The sequence below is a fragment of the Lactuca sativa genome, chromosome 5 (assembly GCF_002870075.4).
Source record: "Lactuca sativa cultivar Salinas chromosome 5, Lsat_Salinas_v11, whole genome shotgun sequence".
Lineage (NCBI taxonomy): Eukaryota > Viridiplantae > Streptophyta > Magnoliopsida > Asterales > Asteraceae > Lactuca > Lactuca sativa.
In genome coordinates this window covers 324,719,703-324,740,534 of record NC_056627.2, presented here as the reverse complement: position 1 = coordinate 324,740,534, position 20,832 = coordinate 324,719,703, and the positions used below count along the sequence as shown (strand labels likewise).

Below are 20,832 nucleotides of genomic sequence, written 5' to 3'. Positions count from 1 at the left end.
GTTGAGAGCCTCAATTCGACGAGTAGGACTGACATAGTGAAACCCTAATTTTCAAGGTTTAGCTCCCTATTTAAACACCTTAACATCCAAAGGCTGGCCTCATTTACAACCTTTAAGTCCCAAACCCTAAATCTCGAAACCCTAATACCTTGTGTGAGCTTGTGAGTTATTTTTGAGAGAAAACTTGTGCTAATTACAAGGATGAAATGGCAGGCCCTGAGGCTGCTAGATGGAATGAGGTAATGGAGAGTGAGATTCAGTCCATGTATTATAACCAAGTGTGGAACTTGGTTGATCATGTACCTGGTCCTAAGACAGTCAGGTGCAAATGGATCTTCAATAAGAAGACTGACATGGATGGGAAATTACCCACTTTCAAAGCTAGGATGGTTGCAAAGGGCTTTACTCAAACCCAATGGGTTGACTATGATGAGACATTTTCACTAGTAGCTAAGATAAAATCTATCAGGATTATGCTTGCTATATCTGCATTATATGATTATGAAATTTAGCAGATGGATGTTAAAACCGTCTTCCTTAATGAGAAGCTATCTGAGGACGTCTACATGGGTTAACTAGAGGGTTTTGTACATACCTAGTATTCTGATAGATTGTGTAATCTTGAGAAATCCATTTATGGATTGAAACAAACATCTCGCTAGTGGCATAGCCAAAATTTTGTTTTAGGGTAGACCAAATAATATAGTCTTTACAAATCGGGCCCCTCGATATCTTTGGGCCCCTCGATGATTTGATGCTGAGCATATATAGTGTTGGTCCTAGCCAGGACTAATTGATATGTTCAATTGAAGTCTAATATAGTCTTTACAAATCGGGAGATCGAGAAACATAATCGTGGACAATGAGATTGATTTTTATCCATGTCTCGTGTCCATACGATATGTTGAAGAACGAATGAATAACTGATCAGTTTTCTTAGGGTCGATAATTGGTTTGAATCAGAGTTAGACAGTGGCTTTGGAAAACACACTTTACTTTTTACTTCAATGTCTATACTTACAATTGTAGTTACATGCTTATCCAAGTAGGAGACTGTTGATTTAGGTGTCTAAGTCAATAGCTAAATTGCTATATTCTTGAAATAAAAGCAAAGTCATTTTTGGGTTTCCCTCAAAACTAGCAACTGAAAAGAATTACATTTGGAGAAAGAGGATAATTTATTTATATATTATATGATTAATATATTAATTAAAAATAGTAATTATTAATTTAGAATTAATCAGAAATTAATTGGAATTAATTATGTGATTAATTAAATTAATTGGAAGTGTTGGGACTAAATGTGATATTGTTCAAAAGTTGAGCAATGAAGAGTTCTAGAACCTGTCTCATAGGGATGGTTTTAGTAGAGCTTACTAAGGCTTCTACGAAGCCTTGGAGGATACGTAAATGATGGGTTATGGTCCTAAGAACATCCTATGTGCTCATACAAACCCTAATGCTTGGATCTAGGTTTCTCTATTGTACATGCAAGTTATCCAAGGCTATAAACCCTAATTCTAGCATATGGAAATCGATATTAACATATAATTAGGTTTAAGATATTACCTTGATTGTTATGTAGTAATAACAATCCCAATTCCTCATTGAATTGACTTTGGAAGGCTTAGAGTCACTTATTCTAAAACCGTGTACAATTCTAAAACATACACTTATAAATTAACGTTGTTAATCTAGACTCCAAGTAGCACATAACCAAGAGGATGAAGAGGAGAGAGAGGATAGAGGCTGCCAAAACCGTGTGAAAACCCTAGCAAGATGCTTGTCCACGTTTTTGGTCCTTAAGGGATCTATATATAGTGAGGCAATTAGGGTTATCTAACAAGGAAACCCTAATTTGGATGCTTAAGCCCTAAGCAACCCATGGAGCCCTTTCTTAAAGCCTTGGACGATTTCATATGGGCTTCCCCCATAGAATTCGTCCACCTTATAATAAAAGGCAATCCATGGCCCAAATTGCATTTATCTTATAATTACAATTCCAGTCCCTTAAGTTCAATTAATCTCTTTTAGTCACAAAACTAATTACCAATTAATTATTGACTAATATTAATTAAACAATATGAATTCTCCTTTAATATATTATTCTCATAATATATTAATAAATCCTATTTAATCCTTTCTCTCCATAATTCATCCTATCAAGTTGCTTGGGTGAAGGCAACCCAAAAGGACCATGCACCATCGGGTCAAGTACGTACCAAAATAGTTATGGACTTAGACACTAATCCAACAGTCTCCCACTTGGATAAGTCTAATAACTATTATGCGTATGACTTCAGATCCTGATCTGCAATCGTAGCTTTCCAAAGCCGCTGTCAACTCTGATCCTATCAGATACGCGTGTCCTTAGATAAGGGATCATATATTCCTCCATTCTAGATATCATATGAGGTATGATTTCAAATCATTCTCTTTGTATTATATCTCGATTCCCGATTTATCGACTGACTAATTGAACAAATCAGATTAGCCCTAGCCTGGCTGAGCATTTACGTTTGTCATCACTAAATCATCGAGGGGCCCAAAGATATCACTTTTATCCTACTTTGGATAAAAGGAACGGATAAACTTTGACTCAATGCTCGCTTGCACTTACTCACCGAATCACACACAACAATATGTTTTATAACACCAAGTTACTAGTGCATTTATATATCATCAATGTGCAACCGATTTGCAAGATACAACTTACACATCTCGGTTTCAAGAATATAAGATGTTATCGTCTCACCAATCACTCGTGATACAATTCATGGAGTGATCCAAGTGAGCGTGGGTTTAATCCAATGCTCAAATCATATTCATAAGCACTCATGAACGTTGCAACAAACATTTGCTTATGTCTAATACTCTTTTAGACAATCCACACACCAATTCACGACAGTCTTCATTCATACCTAATTCCAACATATAAACGACTGTGGCCCGTTCGAATAATTTGACTGTTCTTAACCAATTAAATTATTCAGGAAGTCAAAACATGCAAATGTGAAACACAAGAATAATACTAATCCCATATGGCCTCAAACCTTTGAGTATAAAAAAAATCTCCTTTTATTTATCACCATATCGATTACTCATTATTTGTCGTTTCGGGTAATCAACTTCTTACTTGAATTATTACACTTGTCCCATGCTCTTAGCATGCACACAATGTTTACCTATGGTTCTTACTTTTGTGAAATAGATCAAATTGAACACATTTCCAATCATTCTCATTTCACAACTCCAAATCCTTTTTCATAAGTGTGAGAATATCAAATTCTTGCTACTTATAAAATATGCTAGATTCTAACATTTTATGCAATGATCCTTTTGTGATTTCACTGCACCAAAGTCACAAAGACTATTGCCAATGATATTACAAAGTTCTCTATCGGAGATTGTTACAAGACAATTCCTTAGATATGATGTCTCTCACTCAAAGTACATTCCTTTGAACATCCTTTTACATAAAAGTTTCTAATCTAGACATAGATTTTCAATATTCAATTCCCCATATGGACACACTTCCATATGTTCCATATGACAACTCATTCTTAATAGAATCTTTTCTATTCATAATAGAGTCGATATGGTCCATCCAATATGGAAACATTTCCATATTTTCTAATACTATACTTCCAACTACTCACAAGCAACCAATCCTCGTCGAACTTTGGATTGTCCTTTGATAGTTGTTTAATTATTTTCGTCAAAACTGATTCTAGTCCTTTTTCCCTCTAAATGCGCTAGACATTTGGAAAATTTTAGAATGGTCAAACATTAAAGCATTTGCAATCGATCCTATACCCGAAGCGTATGGGACACGACACATAATGTTTTATTTGCTATGTTCTCAAAATTCGAATTGTGAAGAGGAATGCCGTAATCGTAATCGAAATTTTAAGAACACACTATGTACCCTTGACTAAATTTATTAACATTTCTCAACCTAATCCTTTAGATTTGAAATGAAGCATAATATTCTCTCCCTTAATTATAGCAAAACAACTTTACAAACCTTACGACTTTGCAAGGTATAACTCTTGTTTTCTATAATTAATATTGCCAACTTGCAATACGTGCCTTAATAATCATACAATCATAACTTTTATGCTCCCACTATTATGATGATTACTATAAAACATAACACTTATGCTCCCACTAGCTTTGACATGTATTCAGAAACAGCTTAACTTTCAGAAAAACAATACCTATTGAATTTCTTAAGTCCATGTTTCTAATACTTAATGCTTTGATAATCTTTTATCAAGGCTTCTTGAACTTATACACCTTTTCCTTAGATAATTCATATGCGTGTCTAAACAATTAAGACTAATTGCCAAACCTCACAATTCAAATTATGGAAAGGGATACCGTAACCATAATCGAATTCGAGAATGCAATTTTACAATCACTATTTTCCTAAAATCTTTCTTAGTGAAAGCATTTCCTCACAATCATTTTCATGAAGGAGGAAATCTTATGACACTTAGATTTGAGCGGTGTATGTGTTCCTATCCATGTGAATTTGTTAAAACCAAAGTTTACGACAAATTCAAACTCATATGGACCGAACTTTCTTAATCTTGATTTCTTGCCTTATGGTAGCACAGCTGCCCACCATGTCTTCCAAGTAGTTAAGCAGCTCACCTTTTCTTATCAATGTACTTTCCATTGATCAAGGTCCTTGCCTTTTATGCATTCAAATGAGAACTCATAGGACTCTCATGCATAATTAAATCAATTGGAACGGCACAGAAACAAAATAATGTCAACACGATAGGTTGTAAACCTCAACTCGTGTGCTAGTGATGATTGATAAGGTTTATTTTATTTGTTCTTGAAACCTTTCAAGACCAATAAGACTCCCACTGACTCCTTGACATATAAGATTCTCTTGTCAATGAACATTTCTTGACAAACAAATATTCAAGAGTTAGTGTAGCTTTTATCAAGACTCTTGGTTCTAGTTGGTCTTTGTCTTATCCAAGACATCACAACTTTCCATATTTGATGAATGTTATAAACCTTTAATACTTTTCACTCATTGTCACAATCTTAACTTTAAGACTTGTCATTGGAACGAAGTATGATAGACTTCTTGATTTAACCATTTCTTCAATCCTTGATTCCTCTTCTTAAACATACAATTGTGCTAAGATTTACTTACAGGATCAATTGAGATATGGTTCTTAATCATTAAGACCTATCATAAAGCATAAAAGCTACTCTCCCTTCTTCTTAGAATGGAGAAACTTTTATCTTTCTACCTACTTGATTCTTCTTATTCGTTTTGCTATTGATTTAAACCTTTTCAATCAATTCATAATTACACTTAATCTTGTAAGTATAATCACATTTACTAAACTTTTAGTAAAACATGACGAATATCTTTGTTACTCTTATGATGGACTTGATCAACACGCAACTTTGTGTATTCGATCTCCTAGTCCTTCACTTGACACTTTGTCAATGAATTAGTCTAATTTCCAAATATAAAATTTCTCATTCATCGTGTGACTAAGTTGCATGATTCCAAGTTTATGTCCAATTGAAACTTGGGCGATGAGAAACTCTCCCTATTTGGTAAATTCTCGACTTTCCATAAATAACATAATAAGAACCAAATCCATTATTGTTAATAATAGAAACATTTTAACATCAATTTTTCATATACGCCATTGTAAGGATAATATAAATAAAAATCAAAATTTATTTTATTGCGGAAAAACTTGTCCTTACAATGCAATTCATTGAAAAACTATGCTAATACATTTTTCTTAGCAATCTAATTCTAACTCTAAGTAGTAGCTCAATAATCTAATCTTCGAGAAATGCGCTCGAAATCCATTCCTTCACGGTTATATTTTGCTCACTTCTTCCCTTAAGCTTCCTTTCTTTTCTTCGATCTTACAAAACATCAATTGTAATCTTATCACATTATGTATTAAGAATCTAGAATAGAAGCTTAAAAGAGTTAGTTAATGGATTTTACCTATATTAGAGCCATACGTTTCGACTCTCCCATCTCTTAGATCTCTTAGGTAAATGGGGCAGCTTCGTCTCCAATGCCCTTTCTCTTGTCAATAAAAGCAAATTGACTCTTTTGGAACATGACATGGAACTACTTTAGACATTGCCTTTCTCTTATGATCAAAATTTTCGACCATAGCATGTCTTTCGTTGCCATTGTCTATATCCATAGAGGTCTTGAAGGCAGATTCACCAATCAACTTTGCTTTTCCATTGCGCCAAACCATTGCTGATTCAACATCAATAAGCATATATGTGAGATCTATAAGGGTCACGTCGCGGTTCATCATATAGTACTCTCTTACGAACTCACTATATGAGTTAGGAAGTGAGTGAAGAACCCAATCAACAGCCATTTCGTCACAGACAACGGATCCCAACATTCTTAACCTATTAATGTGTGACTTCATCCCTAGGACGTGTGCACACACTGACTTTCCTTCTTTATGTTTACTTGCCAAAAGGGCTTGAGTGATCTTGAACTTTTCAAGCCTTTGAACTTGTGGGTTAGGGAGAATATTTTGAGGAGGAGGAGGAGGAAGTGAAGTATGATCTCTTGTTCCTCGATCGAATCGTGGAATATCATCTTCATGTGGAATGCTTGTTCCACGGGATTTGGGAAAACCATAGTTGTCGAACTTTGACATCTACAATACGGGAGAAAACGAATTCAAGTTAGTTGATTGATTGAGTCCTTAGCAAATCACCCAAATGAGATACTAAGGCTAGGACCCAACACAATATTCTACAACTCGGGAGAGGGATGTCGTAACCCTAATTGCAGAATATTTGAAGGTAAGTGAATGACGATTCACTAATTTCCACCACAAAAAACGAAAAGGAAATTTAAGTTTTAAATCTATGAAAACTCCTAGATCCTTTGAGATTCATTGAACATTTTAATGGCATGTTTAAATCTCGATATGCCCCTCTAGTTTGTGACTGGGATGCCGAGGATCACAAAGCGGGTGTGAATAACCATGCAAACTTACATGGTGCCCTCACATGTTACAGTCACCTATTCGATGTGCCGGTAAACCACACACGCTCCACCGAACCATGACAAACATTGAGTCACCCTTTGCTACCTTTGCTTAGAACCATTTAGTGTGCCGGTAAACCACACACGCTCCACTAACGTCTTCGCAAGGGCACAAAGTGTAATTTCATGGAATTGCATCAATTCACTTTTGCCTAAGTAACTAAGATTGGGAATTTTATGAAAACATTTAGTTACTTTAATAATTCATTATACTTATAATGGATGGTTTCTTCCTATCCTACCCGTTCGGCTAACGACCCTCCACTAGTCAAGAGTGCGGTGAGTGAGAGTGGATACCCATTCAATTGCCATTTTATAGGCAATTTCCTTAAACACCCCTTATAGACCAGCTTCGTGAATGAGGCCTACTAACGGTAAGACTGACTTTTAGTCATACATATATATATAATGTTAGACTTTTAATGTTATATATAGTATAGGGTGTATTTTACACTTTTAAAATATTAGGTGGTTAAATTTAACAATTATACTTTTAATTCAATTAAATTGTAAACCAAAACTTTTATGGATTTATTAAACTTCTTTTAATTATACACCTTAATTAATTAATAAAACCATAAGGGTGTGATTTGAACTTTTTCAAAACTATACTAGAGTTTTAGAATTTAACATTCCTAATTAAACTTTTAATCAACTTTTAAATTCCAAAACTTGAGGGCAAGTTTTGAAACATTTCAACACATTAGGGTTTAGAATTTAAATATACATCAAAATTAAACCATTTAATCAAAATTTAAATTCAAAACTTGAGGGCAAGTTTTGAAACCTTTTTCAAAACATTAGGGTTTTAACTATTTAAATTTCAAAGCAACAAAACTTTTGGGTTCAAATTTAAACTATAAAACCTAAGGGGAAAATATGAAACTTTTCATAACAACAAGGATCAAATAACAAATAATCTAAATTAACAATTAATCACATAATTATCCATATTTGATTTATTTAATGATTTCTTGCAAAACAATTTATCAATTTAGTCAAAATAATTAATCAATTATCACATAAGGAAATAATTATCTTATTAAATGATAAATATCTTCAATTAGATCAAGAATATAGTCAAATATATCATAAAATCGGATTTATATTGATCTAATATGATAAGGTAACTATCCATAAGCAAAAACAGCAAGAAATCACGAAGATATCCCCATCTGACGAGTTGACTCGTCGAGTTGACGAGTCAAGCTTGGACTCGTCGAGTCTGCATGGACTCGGCGAGTTCAGCTATGGACTCGGCGAGTCCAGCCTCCAGAAGATCAAAAATCGAATTTTTTGAACATGTAATGCATCAATACAATTGAAACCAGTCTAGGCTCTGATACCACTGATGGGTTATGGTCCTAAGAACATCCTATGTGCTCATACAAACCCTAATGCTTGGATCTAGGTTTCTCTATTGTACATGCAAGTTATCCAAGGCTATAAACCCTAATTCTAGCATATGGAAATTGATATTAACATATAATTAGGTTTAAGATATTACCTTGATTGCTATGTAGTAATAACAATCCCAATTCCTCCTTGAATTGACTTTGGAAGGCTTAGAGTCACAAGTGTCACTCCTCTAATGGCTCACAAACACCATAAGCAAGAGGATGAAGAGGAAAGAGAGGATAGAGGCTACCAAAACCGTGTGAAAACCCTAGCAAGATGCTTGTCCACGTTTTTGGTCCTTAAAGGATCTATATATAGTGAGGCAATTAGGGCTATCTAACAAGGAAACCCTAATTTGGATGCTTAAGCCCTAAGCAACCCATGGAGCCCTTTCTTAAAGCCTTGGACGATTTTATATGGGCTTCCCCCATAGAATTCGTCCACCTTATAATAAAAGGCAATCCATGACCCAAATTGCAATTATCTTATAATTACAATTCCAGTCCCTTAAGTTTAATTAATCTCTTTTAGTCACAAAACTAATTACCAATTAATTATTGACTAATATTAATTAAACAATATGATTTCTCCTTTAATATATTATTCTCATAATATATTAATAAATCCTATTTAATCCTTTCTCTCCATAATTCATCCTATCAAGTTGCTTTGGTGAAGGCAACCCAAAAGGACCATGCATCATCGGGTCAAGTACATACCAAAATAGTTATGGACTTAGACACTAATCCAACAGTAAATGATTTGGATAATTGCCTATTTTGAAATATTACTATTATATTCAATTGAGTGTTATCCAATGATTCTTCGTCGCCTATAAATAGGACCTTAAGGGTCATTAGTTTCGTCCATGCTCTCAAGCCTTCCAGTGCTGAAATTTTGCTATACCATCCTCTCTCCTCTTGTGTTCTTGTTGCTAAGGTTTGGGTACAAACCATTACAGGCATCACCTCTTTGGTGCTAGTCTTTCCAAGCTTCATAACTACAAGGATTAACTAGTTTGATTTGTTTGCTATAAAAAATCAAAAGGTATGTAACCTAAACTTTGTAATTTTTGATTTACACTATGGTTATGATAGTTTAGTTGTTCATTGTATGTTGTTATCTAGCCGTATGTCATAGATCTTTTATAGGATAAATGTACCCTATTAATTGTTAATTGTTTTTCGCATTGTATATAGTTGCTATCTATAAAACCCATCAGAATAGGGCTAAGGATCCCTTCAGGAATTACATGATGGAATTGTCTGATAGCCGTGATACCTTATAGCCCAGGGAATTGTTTGTTATGTGCTACTTGGAGTCTAGATTAACAACGTTAATTTATAAGTGTATGTTTTAGAATTGTACACGGTTAAGACTATATAGACTTAGAATGATTGATTTAGTCTTATTTCATGTTCCTTGTTTGGTTGTGGTCTTATGGTAGAATCATTTACGAATAAAATGACATTTAATGTCATAGAAAAAGTGCCACTAAAAACCAAAAAAGTGTCACTAAAAGCAACTTTAGGAATCGGCAGCACAAAAAAGGTGCCACTAGAAGCGCTGCCACTAAAGGCCTTTAGTAGCACTTTTTGGTTGTGTCGTTGCAGACTTATGGAGTTTTAGTGTCACTTTTTTTAATATTCCACTAAAACACTATTGTGTTTTAGTGGCATTTTTTGTGCCACTAATATAGTTGCTAGTACAAATACTATTTTCATGCTTTTAGTGATACATTTCTTCACCCAAAAAAAATTATATTAAAAAACTAGATCATGCATACACAATGAATTGTTATTGTATATAATAAAAGAAAAGTTACACGCGGTGAATTGTTCTTTGCATTTAACAATAATCAGGTATTAAAAAAATCATAAATTTCTACTTGTGTTTCATTCTCTATTATGTTTCTGCTTACAACAATTAAGAAGCAATGAATAATTACATCATAATTTCATAACAATTTCCGGACCTCTCGCTGCCCATATCATGTTTGCTAAACAAGGTGCAGACGTAGAGGGCAAATATGGAGCTTTTTACACTTATTATGTGCATTCACAGTTTGTGCCATTTTTTAGTATCCATCTCCTATTTTACAAGCATCTCACAACATCATGATCAACGTAGGATTTGGTATAGAATCCTCCCCGTTGCCTATAAATACAACATTTCTACATTCCTATGAAAAGTTATTTGCATATTCAAAATACAACAATTAGATTTATATAATATTGCATAGTAGTACAACCTTAGACTAGCCCGATTCAGGACCAGTTAGTCAGGGGTAGGTTGTGCTACCATATAAAGTTATCATGTGATGTTGCCATGCTGTGTTGACAAACATTGTTTTCATGTTGTTTAGGTTATATCAATAAACCTAACATTATCACTCACAGAAACATACTAACAACGTGGTTGGACTGTAAGACAAAAAAACAAACAATAGCGACAAGAATTCATAAAGCTTAATTATAAACTTATTCTGATTAAGGGTTTTCAATAACTCTCACAAAGAGATAATACACAAAGCGGCTTACAATAAGGTTAACCCTAGCATAACATATATACTAGGTAAAAACGATAATAATGGAAATCCCGTAAATCAAGGATATATATAAATATACAAAGATACAATCCTAATCACTAAGATTACATATCAGATCCTAGAAGCATAAAAAACACTTCACGTTGATACTAAAAGATTTGGCAGTGTGATGTCACGCTGCAACATGATACAAGTTAAAAAGAGTTTTATAATCATCAGATTCTTAGGTGTAGCCTAACAAACGTAAATACAAAAAATAAAATACACAAACCTCTAAAACGCACACAATCTAAAATAGTTTTTTAGGTAACACATTGGTTTTTGTTTACATTTAATAATCATGTTTTTTATACACGTTTGATTAGTAAACTTGTTTATAATAGGGTAATATCACAGGTAATTACGGATAATATTACCCTATTATGAACACATCAAATAAATTTATTGATCAAATGTGTACGAAAAAATATGATTACTTAAAAATAGACAAAAGTCAAACTTCGTTACCATTCTAGATCATTAACCTAAAAAAACTACAAGGAAAAAAACAAAGAAAAAGAAAAACCAAACTATTGTGCTCGACTTACCAAAAGCCAATTAGCCAAGGGGTATTCTGCAATTTAATTTGTTCAGGGAAACTGATATGTAAGAATATAATCAAGCGAAGTGTTCCGTGTTCGATCGGTTGTGCTATATAAGTTGGAATCTTGTGCTATTTACTTTATCAATCAAACCTGTTCTAGAATTTTGATATACGGAACTCGGCACTGAGAGAATCTTTGTACTAGGGTTTCTAATTTATGGAGAACATCAGGAGAGCATCGCACGCAGGTTCATGGTACTCCAGTAATTGTAAGTCCCGTATAATCCTCAAGTTTCATATGCATTCCCATTAATTGAAAACCAATTTGATCATCAGTTTCATATCTTGCTAAATTTTGTGGGTTTGATCGAGATACAGAGTTTATCTTGACTGATTGAAGGTTTCAGTTGGTAGGAAGTGTGCGATTTTTGTTCCCGATTATCCCTTTTCGTGTCATGACTCATGAGTGATTAAGATTGCTGCTTTTTGAAGTATTAACGATACGGTTGTTGAAAAATATATGAATAATCAAAGTTTTACACTATACTGTCTGTGATTAAGGAGCAATTAGATGATTCTGAGTTTGCACCAAATACAATAAATTGAGAAATTCTGATGATTTTATGTTCATCAGCTCAAACATTAGAAGCAGAGCTTGATGGATGGCTTAGGGAATGTGGTTTGCCCAAATCTCCAGATGTCAGAGGTGTAATTGCTCCGTAAGTAAAATCTCCATTTTCAATCTTTCTCATATTTTCCATTGAATTTTCTAATACATTTGTCATTTTATCCACTAGACATGCAGGTTATTCTTATTCTGGACGTGCAGCTGCTTTTGCATTTGGAAACATTGATCCAACTAACATGTAAACCTCATTCCCCCAAATTATACATTCATACACACATCCATTTTTTTTTTGTTATATTTGTCTCTAATTATGTAGATGTTTACATTTTTCAGTACTCGTATATTTCTTCTTGGTCCTTCTCATCACCATTACACCCCTAAATGTGCTCTTTCAAGAGCAACAATTTACAAGACACCAATAGGCGACCTCCCTATAGATCTTGAAGGTATCCTATTGTATCTGACACATTTATGTGCCAGATACAATATAAGTAATGTATCAGGTACAATGTGTAGACACATTGTACCTGATGATACATACACAGTATGTATACAAATGTGGCTGATACATACATTATGTACGTATCAGCCACATTAACCTGACAAATGTCTCCTAAATTTTGTTGAAATCACAGTCATTGAAGAGCTAAAAGCTACTGGAAAATTTGACATGATGGATATTGAAGTTGATGAGGCTGAACATAGCATGGAAATGCACTTACCGTATCTTGCCAAAGTATTTCGTGGGTAAGTCTTGGTTTTTTTTTTTTTTTTTAAATCAAAGTTCTTATTCCGACTTATAACATTCCGATTCCGGTTTGCATGATTCCAGCCATTCGGTTAAAGTTGTTCCTATTATGGTTGGGGCTGTAAGCACAGAAAATGAAGCAATGTATGGACGATTGCTCTCCAAATATATTGATGACCCGAAAAATTTCTTTTCAGTTTCATCAGATTTTTGTCACTGGGGTTCTCGGTATGTTAAGATCATTTTCCTTTTCTTTAATTATATAAAATGTCTATAAAAATTCATATAAATTATTTTTATCATTTATATAGGTTCAATTACATGCACTATGACAAGAAACATGGGGCTATTCATAAATCTATTGAGGCATTGGACAAGATGGGAATGGAAATTATAGAAACCGGAGATCCTGATGAATTTAAACACTACTTGTTAGAGACTGATAATACAATTTGTGGACGTCATCCCATCAGTGTATTTCTTCATGTAAGTCCTAACATTTTACTAATTTGCCCTTGTTTAGTTTTATGCATATAAAGTCCTTTTACAAATAAATCACTTTGTTGACAAGTAGATGTCGAAGAACTGCTCAACAAAGATTAAGATAAAGTTTCTTCGATACGAGCAGTCAAGTCATTGCAAAAGCATGAGAGACAGCAGTGTGAGCTACGCATCCGCAGTGGCAAAGTCAGAATAACTGATTCCGGTGGTGGATTCATTGCAATATGTGATTCCGAACCTTGTTTTTCCTACATTTGAACCGTGTCTCTCTCTCTCTCTCTCGTTTTGTTTCTTGTCAATAAAATGACGTTTCTGATTCCATATGATTGAAACTAACATTAGCTTTTGATAACTCTCGTAAATCGTTTCCATTAATGTAAAGTTTATGTAAAAATTACAAGTCTTTTTGCATTCATTATGTGTGACAATACTAAAAACCCCTCAAAAGAATCAACCAAATAACAACATGATATGAATATGACAATGACACAGTTGTTGTGATTCCGATTCCGGTGATCATATCTTGTTAAGTTTTGCAAGGAGGAATACACTTGCGGAAGTGACGGCCGGAATGAATACGTCATTCGGAACGGCATTTGGAGCTGCGCGCTGTTTGATAAATGTGGTGATGACTGGGATTCCGAAGATGAAGAGGAGTATGTCTTTGATTCCCATTCCGGTAACTCCGGAATCCAGGATTATATCCTGCAAGATCTTCTGAAACTCGTCCTTGCTCAAGGACTTCTCTTTTCCTTTATGGTGCTTCTGCAATTCATTCCCATGATTCCATTCCAAAGATCTCATCAAGATTTGTATCACATTTATTTCCCCAAAATAACACATCTGGATTGCATTCTTGTATCACATTTAACTCACAAGAGCCACATTCACGATTTAACTTCAATTCATTAATTTTAGAACAAAGAGACATTGGAGATGAACAACTTGACTGAGAAGATGTTAATAGTGTCGATTGTTACTCATGATTTATGTTATGAATTTATTATGATTTGTATTATTAAATTATAAACGTGTAATTATCAGATGTTTTTATTCGAATAAAAAGATACAAAACTTACGTTGTAGGCTTGTTCAAGGGTAGAACTCTTTGGGACATGAAACTGTGTGCTCCCAAGCATCTTGTTCATTTCTCTGTCAAATCAGCATAATGTAAGTATTGCATAAAAGCACTTTAAACCTTAAAAAAAAAACAACATTAATATTTGATAAACATAGAATGCGAAAATTACTCGACTGTCTCACAAACTGCATGATAAAACTCAGCTGAGTTCCATTTCTTGGTTGGATCTGCAAAATATTTGTCATAGCATTTCCCCACCAAAGGACCAATATCTTTATTTTCCTCTTTTCCTATAACAAAATCATGATTAATTATATGTATGTGTGTGAAGACAGAAGGAAATCAATGAAGGGAAATCATATACAAACAGACAGAAAAATTAAATTTGGAAAGAGAAAGATACCAAAAGTTTGTCCCATGTTTTTAGGCTTCTTGCAAAGGTTTAACTAAGTTGAAAGAATTGAATTGAATTGTGTGTATGATATATATGAATAATATTGGATTTATATAATGATTCTTGCTAACGAAGAAGGGTATACTTGCATTTCTAATCTTAATGGCAAGGAAAAGTTGAACACTGATTGACTCATTGAAGGAAAGAATAGTACGGATTGGCCCATGTTCTTTCTAATATATTACACAATTAGGTCCTCTAGTTTAATAAATTGCATTTTTCACACCACCTAAACTTTCACATGCAGCAAATGGACCCAGTACTGGATAACAAATGGAAAAAATTTAGGATGGCTAAAAAATATTTAATATATTGACCAATTTTTTGTCCATTTCTTATGAGTTTTACAAATATTTAATATATTAAAATATTATTTTCGATTTTGTATGCAAGAAAACAAGGGCTAATACCGATTTATTCCGGAAGAAAATTCCTTCATAAAAAAAGCTTAGACTCATAAAATACTTGAATTGTTTTGTAATTTCATTCATTTCAAAAGAAAAAGGAACTCGAAACAGATTTAACCGATTTAATGGATTACTATTGTGTATGTGACCTCAATCTTTTAGATGATGTATAACTTGTTTCAAAAAGATGACATGGCTTGCAAGTCGTATAGACGTGAATTTTTAATTTTATCTGAATTGTTAAAATCAATGGCTTTGAAGATGATATGCCTAACTAAAATTCTGTAGATAGTTAGAAAGACAAAAAAACTACACAACTCATTGATCCCTTTTAAAGTCAACGTCCCAAGTCAAAATCCACCTATCACCTCTAAAGGTCAACACCTCATTTACACCCCAAGCCCACGAATCAAATACTTGTATTCGATCCGACCCGTTTGCAATCCTAACATTTGATACAGATAACATGATTACCTCAAAAGTCAAAAAAAGAACCCATAGAGTTGACTTTTTAACATAATCTCCACTTGCCATAGTTGACTTTGACTTGGTCTATACCAAATTAGAAAACCATCTCCATATACATTTCAATTTTCAATTTTCACAATAGAAAGAGATCTAAAAGCAATGGAATACAAGCATTTCAACCATGAGCACAACCTCTCGATGTACCAAGTGCAGCCAGGGCAACAGCTGCGTTGCTCTGGCTGCGACAAATTCTGTGATAAAACCATTTACGCTTGTTGGCACTGCAAATTTTTTCTTCACGAGCATTGTGGAAACGCTACTCGATACATACGACACCCTTTTCACACACCTCATCCTCTCATTCTTAGCCCATACCCAACTTACCCTTCAAATTGCTTCTTATGTAACGCCTGTGGAACCACGGGAACAAGGTTTTCATATTGTTGTGCGTTATGTGAAGTCGATCTCCATGTCAATTGTGCTTTCCTCCCCCCAAAGGTACTTTCAAGTTTCAATCGCCTTTTCATTCAATTAGGTTCCTTCGTTATAATGGAAAAAGAGCAAATTGTTAATTAAGTGTGTTTGTGTTGTGTGTATACATACAGGTAACACATAAGGCTCATCCACATGAGCTACTTCTTAACGTTAGCAATCGAACCCAAGATCAAAATGCAACAAACCAAGTGTGCAAGATATGTAGAAAGTCGTTGGATTGTAAGCATTGGTCGTATGAATGTGGTGTATGTGCAAACTATGGTGTTCATACGTTGTGTGCGACAGCTGAGGTAAAAATGGGTCTGTATCAGATGGATGATGGGTCGGATACAGAGTCTGATCAGGGGCAGGGTGCACCGAAGCCTCAACAGGCTGCACCAACGGCTCAGCAGGGCCCAAGTGAGGGTCAGGTTCAGGTGGAACTAACACCACAGGAAGCTCTTGCATTTCTTCATCTCATGGGACTTACTAACACCAATGGTGCTTCTTATGTATAAGCTTTCAGCTTTGTATTGAAGTTGTATGCGTAATTGAGATTAATTAATTAACCCGCTTTTAATTTATTTGTAAATGATTGTGGGTTCGTGGCTTACTGTTAATAAGGAATGTGAACTTGCGTCATCTAAAAAAAGTGAGTTCAACGCAAGACACTTTCTTTATATTGGTAAAATAAATATGTTTCTTTCATTCACGAGTTTGTAGAACCAGAAAATGAAAGACTAATCTTCCTCATGCACTTCTCTGAAAAATAGTTTGATATTGAATTGCTTTGTTTTCCTGTGGAAAACAAGATATTATCAGAAATGGAAATTGGATCTTGATTATCAACAAATTAAGGCTTGATTTACAGTAGCAGTAAATTCAGCTTTTAGACCAAACTCCCTTTTATTTTTAACCCTTTTAGTCCAAAACAGAAAACCAATAGCCACGTCCTCTTGTGTGCCTTTTAACTTATTCTTTAACTAACCTATTCCAAAACACTTATCCTTTTGACTTTCTCCAAAATGTTATGTTGGATGGAATCAAGATCCATTTGAGTAGCAAACAATTCAATCCATGTGGCATACCCACCAACTTCTATCTTACCCTATATGCAATTATTATATACATCCCCACTCACTAACTCCTTTAAAATCCCATTACTTTATAAAACAGATTCGAATTTACAAAATCTTGCACTAAATATTTATCAATACAAAACAAGATATCCCCACAAAAAGACGTGTTAAACACCATCGCTACCTTCTTCTTGTTACAACTTCACCTAATTGATTCTGATACCAACCCAAACCAAGAATATCCAATTCTTCACGAAAATACATACATCCCATTTTAAATCAATTACTTGTTCAATCTAATAACAGTTTGCAACAAAAACAAGCAAATAAAACATTATTAGATTTTTGTTAATTAGATTTAGATGCCTTTCTTGGGCATGATATAAGTTCAGTTCACAAACCACAAGTCTTGTTTCTACTCTTACTCTATCTACAAAAAGCCCTTATGCTGTTACTAAATGACTAGCTCCCTTAAGTGGAAGCATGCAAGAGTAGGTCACATACTTAACACTGTCTAATAAAACAACAACAAATATCCTCGAAAACGACTTGGCCCCACCCATCATCCCCTCCACATCACCACCACCATCGCCGCCCTCCCGAGGGTCAAACAACACCGAAACCACCATCGATGAAACCGAATTGTTCTTGTGATGTTCTTCATGCTTTGAGCTGTTTCCCGCCACTTGTTCTTTTGTGATGTTGGTGGTGGTGGTGGTTGCCGAAAGGGGAATCGGGAGGCTGTGGAGGATCCGCCGGTTTTTCACGTTGGTAATGTAGGTGGAGTTATGGCGGTCTTCGGCGGTGATATTGGCGGTGGATGTCGCCGAAACTAAAGCTCCGGAAGCAGAAGCCACCGAGACATCGAACTGAAATACTTCAGTGCACATACCAGAACTTAACATAGGCCCTGTGTAACAAAAAAATATATATTTGAATTATGAAACATCCACCCAATTATAGCAATGATTAAGATCTAACAGAGGATGACTAAAAACAATGGATCAAAGAAACAGAAGTAAGCAAGAATATGTGTTTGATGAAGGTGTTATAGTGATACAAAATTGAGAAAGATTTACCAGCAAGACCTTCACGAAACCATTGTTGCAGTTTTCCATCAGCATGTTTTGACTTCAACTTCTCTTTGTCTGATGAGAGAATCCTTTGATGATCGCTTGAAGACCTGTAAATATGTGGTTGTCTTCCACTGTTTCTTCCCGCTTTTGGAATGGAGATAGCAGGGACTAAATCTAGAGCAACTGCCAAACCAGTATCCTCCTTTTTAGTCATTCCTTGTTCTTCCATTGAAGCCATGGCTTTCTCGCTTGCTAGAACAGAATGGATTATCAAATTCCCATCGATTTTCACAAGCTTATCGTTTCTTGGGACATAAAGAGATGCAACGAGAGGCTCACTGGCGTTATGTTCATGTGCTCTTCCATTAGTTATACCTGTTCTATGGTTAGTCCCATTAACATGATCATCACCCATCAACACCCTCCCTGGTTGCTGCTGCTGTTCGTAGAACATATAATCTTTAGATACACCAGAAAAGCCACCATCTGTTACTCCACTGAATTTCACATTCATAATTGGAACTAACCCACCGAAGAGGACGATAAATAGCAATAACCCGAGGAAGCTAATGCTAGCAACCTTTTTGGTTTTGGTTTTTGTTTTGGTTGTAGCTTCAGTTTTCTTCACTTCAACCTTCTTGGATTTCTGTGATGATGTAGGTTGTTGGGGTTTCAATCTGGGAATTGGAACTAATGGTACCTGAGAACCCTGTGATTTGACTACATAAGGTGGACATGGCATCCAAGGATATCCCATAGGCGGCATTGCAGGGTGTGGTGGGTACATTACAGGAGGCGGGCATACAACACCGCCACCGCCTGCAACCATTTGTTGCCTTAAAGTTGCGTTCTCTGCTGCAAAGTAAGTTATTCTAGCATTCAAATCTTGGATAGTTGAATGCATTGCCCTGACCTTATCCTCTAACTCCTCGACATAATGTTTCTTCCTCTGTCGTGAAAGTTGTGCGCTCTCCCGGTTCCTTATCAGCCTCGCCTTCTTCTTCTCGTCTTTTCCGTCAATTTCATTCGAATTCTCAGTCGTTGTCGAAGTTCCATTTGACCTTTGGTACTTGATTGTCCTGGATTCCGAGTTCCCCTCAGGCGTCTCTTTCTTTCTCTTTAACATGAAATTACTACCTGATTCCCGTTTCACCTTCTGATCAACAACGGAATTGCCAGAATCAGGTGACGGACAATTCATAGCGGCATCCGATCCGGCGGAGCCGCAATTTCCGGAACCCTGAGACGAAACCGGATTCTCAGTTCTCGATTCCGGAGACAGACTATCCAAAACCATGACAGTTTCCCCAAGAAAATCTTTACCGGAATTATCCGGTGACGGAATGTTAAGAAATCCAGAAACATCCGATCCTTGATGTTCCGACAAATTACCGGACTCCGCAACGACGGTTTCGGGGTCAGACACGAAGTCATTGAATTCAGGATCAGAAGATGATAGATCAATCGGATTAGTAGGATTGAAGGCGGAGTTGAAAAAGTCTTCGGTGTCTGAAGGGAGGTGTAAATCGTCAAAGGTGATGTCGAAGTCTCCATCGTCGTAGGGTAGAAAATCGTCGGGTAATGTGAGGTCATCGGAGAATATGGAGGAGCTGAGAGGGGGAATTGGTAGAGAGGCTAACGGATCGGCGACGGCCTGCACTTCTTCGGCCATTGTTAGGGTTTTTCGTCGGAGACGAAGACTCTAGAGTCTTGAGAGAGATTTGTTAGGCATTAAAAGTTTCCGTTTGAATGACGTTACTCGGTTCTACGCATTTACAAAGAGCGTTCCACGCACTAAAACAAAGAGATCCATTAATTATTAAATATGAATAGACTAGTCTTGTGATTTTATCCGAATATAAAATATTATTTTAAAAATCACTGAATAAAATATTTATAACAAAAATAAAAAATTAATAATATATGGTTCATAGATCATAATAAAAGTTCTTAAGTGATGTACCAAATATCAAGGGATAAAAAACTGAGATGGAAAAGTTTATAGAATGTTTCATTTTTGTAAGGTTAAAAATAAGAAAAATGCTGTTGTTTCTAACATGTTTGGATTTTATCTCAATTGCATCTCCCTTTTGGAATAATATGAAGTTTTAGCTTTATTTATACAATGATATTTTTTTTAATTTATTTAATGAATGTAGTTCTTCTAATTAAAAATCTTCCGATAACACCAGAATTTGTCATTCTCTACATCGATATTTCGTCTAATGTTATAAACTTCTAATGGCCGGAGCGGTTCAGCCATCAAGCTAAATTGTTCCTTGATGTTCGTTACAAAGACATAA

The 20,832-nt window shown here is 35.1% G+C and overlaps 4 protein-coding genes across 5 annotated transcripts; 2 read left to right on the top strand and 2 right to left on the bottom strand.

The window, feature by feature from the left end:
* The first annotated feature begins 11,639 nt into the window (after positions 1 to 11,639).
* Positions 11,640 to 13,811, top strand: LOC111891735 (uncharacterized). Its single transcript, XM_023887804.3, has 8 exons — positions 11,640 to 11,882; positions 12,248 to 12,332; positions 12,411 to 12,479; positions 12,575 to 12,687; positions 12,877 to 12,988; positions 13,074 to 13,217; positions 13,301 to 13,475; positions 13,564 to 13,811. Exons 1-8 carry the CDS (start codon positions 11,831 to 11,833, stop codon positions 13,684 to 13,686), a joined length of 873 nt encoding a protein of 290 aa, XP_023743572.1. The 5' UTR covers positions 11,640 to 11,830; the 3' UTR covers positions 13,687 to 13,811.
* Positions 13,812 to 13,833: 22 nt separating this feature from the next.
* LOC111891736 (uncharacterized) lies at positions 13,834 to 15,130 on the bottom strand. Of its 2 annotated transcripts, none has more exons than XM_023887805.3 (4): positions 14,975 to 15,130; positions 14,741 to 14,861; positions 14,570 to 14,642; positions 13,834 to 14,333 (listed from the first exon to the last, which is right to left on the bottom strand). In XM_023887805.3, exons 1-4 carry the CDS (start codon positions 14,988 to 14,990, stop codon positions 14,007 to 14,009), a joined length of 537 nt encoding a protein of 178 aa, XP_023743573.1. In that variant the 5' UTR covers positions 14,991 to 15,130; the 3' UTR covers positions 13,834 to 14,006. The 2 variants fall into 2 exon arrangements, with proteins under 2 accessions (XP_023743573.1, XP_023743574.1); XM_023887806.3 differs by having other exon boundaries at positions 13,834 to 14,255.
* Positions 15,131 to 16,028: 898 nt separating this feature from the next.
* On the top strand, positions 16,029 to 17,131 carry LOC111891713 (uncharacterized). Its single transcript, XM_023887782.2, has 2 exons — positions 16,029 to 16,398; positions 16,506 to 17,131. The coding sequence occupies exons 1-2, from the start codon at positions 16,060 to 16,062 to the stop codon at positions 16,890 to 16,892; spliced, it is 726 nt and encodes a 241-aa protein (XP_023743550.1). The 5' UTR covers positions 16,029 to 16,059; the 3' UTR covers positions 16,893 to 17,131.
* Positions 17,132 to 17,774: 643 nt separating this feature from the next.
* LOC111891771 (bZIP transcription factor 17) lies at positions 17,775 to 20,319 on the bottom strand. The gene is made up of 2 exons (XM_023887834.3): positions 18,533 to 20,319; positions 17,775 to 18,363 (listed from the first exon to the last, which is right to left on the bottom strand). The coding sequence occupies exons 1-2, from the start codon at positions 20,199 to 20,201 to the stop codon at positions 17,897 to 17,899; spliced, it is 2,136 nt and encodes a 711-aa protein (XP_023743602.1). The 5' UTR covers positions 20,202 to 20,319; the 3' UTR covers positions 17,775 to 17,896.
* Positions 20,320 to 20,832: the final 513 nt, after the last annotated feature.